Source organism: Phaseolus vulgaris, chromosome 1 (assembly GCF_051622355.1).
Source record: "Phaseolus vulgaris cultivar YP4 chromosome 1, ASM5162235v1, whole genome shotgun sequence".
NCBI lineage: Eukaryota > Viridiplantae > Streptophyta > Magnoliopsida > Fabales > Fabaceae > Phaseolus > Phaseolus vulgaris.
Window position 1 is genome coordinate 28082501 of NC_143498.1, and position 3287 is coordinate 28085787.

The 3287-nt window shown below is 54.4% G+C and overlaps 1 protein-coding gene across 1 annotated transcript; it reads left to right on the forward strand.

Annotated features, from left to right (window-relative positions):
- Window positions 1-908: 908 nt before the first annotated feature.
- LOC137815711 (uncharacterized) lies at window positions 909-3287 on the forward strand. Its single transcript, XM_090296073.1, has 3 exons — window positions 909-1466; window positions 1689-1757; window positions 2538-3287. Exons 1-3 carry the CDS (start codon window positions 909-911, stop codon window positions 3285-3287), a joined length of 1377 nt encoding a protein of 458 aa, XP_090152199.1.

Consider the following 3287-nt stretch of genomic DNA (forward strand, 5'->3'; position numbering starts at 1 on the left):
TGATCGGGGGAAGAGGGTTCAAGCTGGGAGGACAGCTCGACGAGGACACACGACGACAGATCGTCAGGGTAATTGAGAAAAACATGGGCGTATTTGCGTGGACGGCCTCGGACATGCCGGGCATTGACCCGGACTTCCTCTGCCATCGCCTCGCAATGGATCCCCAGGTCCGACCGGTGCGCCAAAGGAGGAGGAAGTACAATGAGGAGAAGAGGCAGGTGATCCATGAGGAAACCCACAAACTCTTGGCCGCGGGGCATATCAGGGAAATCCAGTACCCAGAGTGGCTGGCCAATGTGGTGCTGGTGAAGAAGTCAAGCGGCAAATGGAGGATGTGCGTGGATTTCACCGACCTCAACAAAGCATGCCCCAAGGACTCCTATCCCCTGCCTAGCATTGACGCCCTAGTGGATAGTGCATCAGGATGCCAGCTGATGAGTTTCTTGGACGCTTTTTCGAGTTACAACCAGATCAGGATGCACCCGTCGGACGAGTGCAAGACCGCGTTCATGACCGAGCGGTCTTGCTACTGTTATAAGGTAATGCCGTTCGGTTTGAAGAATGCGGGAGCCACCTATCAGAGGCTGATGGATAGAGTACTCTCGCCGATGCTGGGAAGGAACGTACAGGCGTACGTCGATGACATGGTGGTCACCTCGCGAGGGAAGGAGGAGCATGTCGCTGATCTGGAGGAACTTTTCACAATGATCGCCAAGTACGGGTTGAAGCTCAACCTAGAGAAATGTATCTTTGGTGTGGAAGCGGGGAAGTTTCTAGGTTTCCTCTTAACAGAGCGAGGGATTGAGGCAAATCCCGAGAAATGCGCGGCGATCATGGCAATGAGGAGCCCAGCGTCGGTGAAGGAGGTGCAGCAACTCACCGGTCGGCTGGCGGCTTTGTCGCGATTCATGTCCGCTGGAGGGGAGAAGGGCCATCCTTACTTCCAATGTCTCAAGCGGAACAGCAGGTTCGTTTGGACCGAAGAATGTGAGGAGGCATTTGTTAAGCTTAAAGAATATTTGGCAAGCCCGCCGGTGCTATGCAAGCCACAGACAGGCGCCCCTCTTCGTTTATACTTTGCTGTAACAGAGAGGGCGGTCAGTTCGGTTCTGGTCCAAGAGCAGGAGCAGGTCCAGAGACCTATCTATTTTGTGAGCAAGGTGCTGCAGGGCCCTGAAGTAAGATATCAGGCTCTGGAGAAAGCAGCTTTGGCGGTGGTGTTCTCGGCAAGAAGGCTGCGTCACTACTTTCACAGCTTCACGGTTGTAGTGATGACTGATCTTCCCATCCAAAAGGTGCTGAAAAAGCCGGATGTAGCCGGAAGAATGGTAAAGTGGGCCGTAGAATTATCTGAGTTCGATATCAGATACGAACCCCGAGGACCGATCAAGGGGCAGGTGTTCGCTGATTTCGTCGTTGAGTTGTCATCGGGTGACGCACCGCCAGAGGGCTTGGTCTTCCGATGGGTCTTATCGGTGGACGGATCCTCAAACCAACAGGGGAGTGGCGCGGGGGTCATCCTAGAAGGCCCGAACGGGGTACTGATCGAGCAGTCCCTGCGTTTCGCCTTTAAAGCCAGCAACAACCAGGCGGAGTACGAGGCCCTAATCGCCGGAATGTTGCTGGCAAAGGAGATGGGAGCAAGAAGGTTAACGGCCAAAACCGATTCCCTGTTGGTCACTGGGCAGGTAACCGGGGAATTCCAGGCCAAAGACCCGCAGATGGCTGCATACCTCGAGTATGTGCGCACCTTGAAGGTATCCTTTACAACGTTTGAATTGATCCACGTACCAAGGGAACAAAATGCCAGAGCCGACTTGCTCACCAAGCTAGCCAGCTCGGGCAAGGGGGGAAGGCAGAGGACCGTCATCCAGGAGACGCTGAAGGTACCTCGTGCGTTCGTTACAGACAACCAAGTGCTGCAGGTGTGCGTTTCTCGCGAGCGTGCCGCGGTCGGTCATCGGTCTCTCACCCAAGAAACCTTGAGAGCACCGAGAGTGAGAGCGCGACCGACGGGATCCAACGAGGTGATGGAGATTGACGCCGCTGGAAGGGCTGACACGTGGATAATGCCATACCAGCGGTATCTGGCAGATGGGGTGCTTCCGCTGGAGCCGGCAGAGGCAAAGAGAATAAAGAAGAGCTCGAGCAAGTTCACCCTCATCGATGGCGACCTCTTCAGGTTCGGATTCACCCATCCAGTTTTAGTATGCGTGCACGGAGAGCAGTGCACGAGGCTTATGTCAGAGCTCCACGAGGGAATATGCGGGAGCCACGTCGGCGGTCGCGCCCTAGCGGGTAGAGTTCTCCGTGCAGGGTACTACTGGCCAACGCTGAGGGAAGATTGTGTGGGTTACGCTCAGCGGTGCAAGCAATGCCAGCAACATGCAGATTGGCACAAGGCGTCCCCCGAAGAACTAAGGTCGATTCACAACCCCTGGCCATTCCACACGTGGGGAATCGACATCTTAGGACCTTTCCCCCTGGCGATCAGGCAGATGAAGTTCTTAATCGTCGCCATCGAGTATTTCACGAAGTGGGTGGAGGCAGAGCCGATCGCACAGATCACCGCTCACAAGGTTCAACAGTTTGTATGGAAAAACGTTCTGTGCCGTTTCGGAGTGCCCAAGCGTCTAGTCTCCGACAATGGCACCCAGTTTACGAGCCATCAGCTGAGGAACCTATGCGAGGAGGTGGGGATACAGCAGGTGTTCGCCTCGGTAGAGCACCCTCAAACGAACGGTCAGGTAGAATCGGCCAACCGAGTGCTGCTCAGAGGGCTAAAGAGAAGAATAGAAAAGGCCAAAGGAACGTGGGCGGAAGAAGTTCCCAGGATCGTATGGGCCTATCACACCACTCCGCAATATAGCACCCATGAGACACCTTTCAGTTTGGTTTATGGGTCAGACGCTATGATCCCTGTGGAGATACAGGAAAATTCACCAAGATTTCTGAATTTCGTGGCAGAGAAGTCCAACGAGGAAAGAAAGGTGAATCTAGACCTTTTGGACGAGATACAAGAAGAAGCCGGGATCAACGCTGAAGCTATAAAGAGAAGGGTGGAGCGAAGGCACAACTCCAAGGTGAGGCAGAGGCGATTCCAGGAGGGAGATCTGGTGATGAGGAAAGCGCATCAGCACGAGATAGAGAATAAGCTGTCTCCCCAAGTGGACCGGCCCGTTCAGAATAGTGGAGGCATTGGAGAACGACGCTTATTGGCTGGAGACCTTGGATGGAGGGGCGATCCTCAGGACGTGGAACGCCACGCACTTAAAATTCTATTTTAG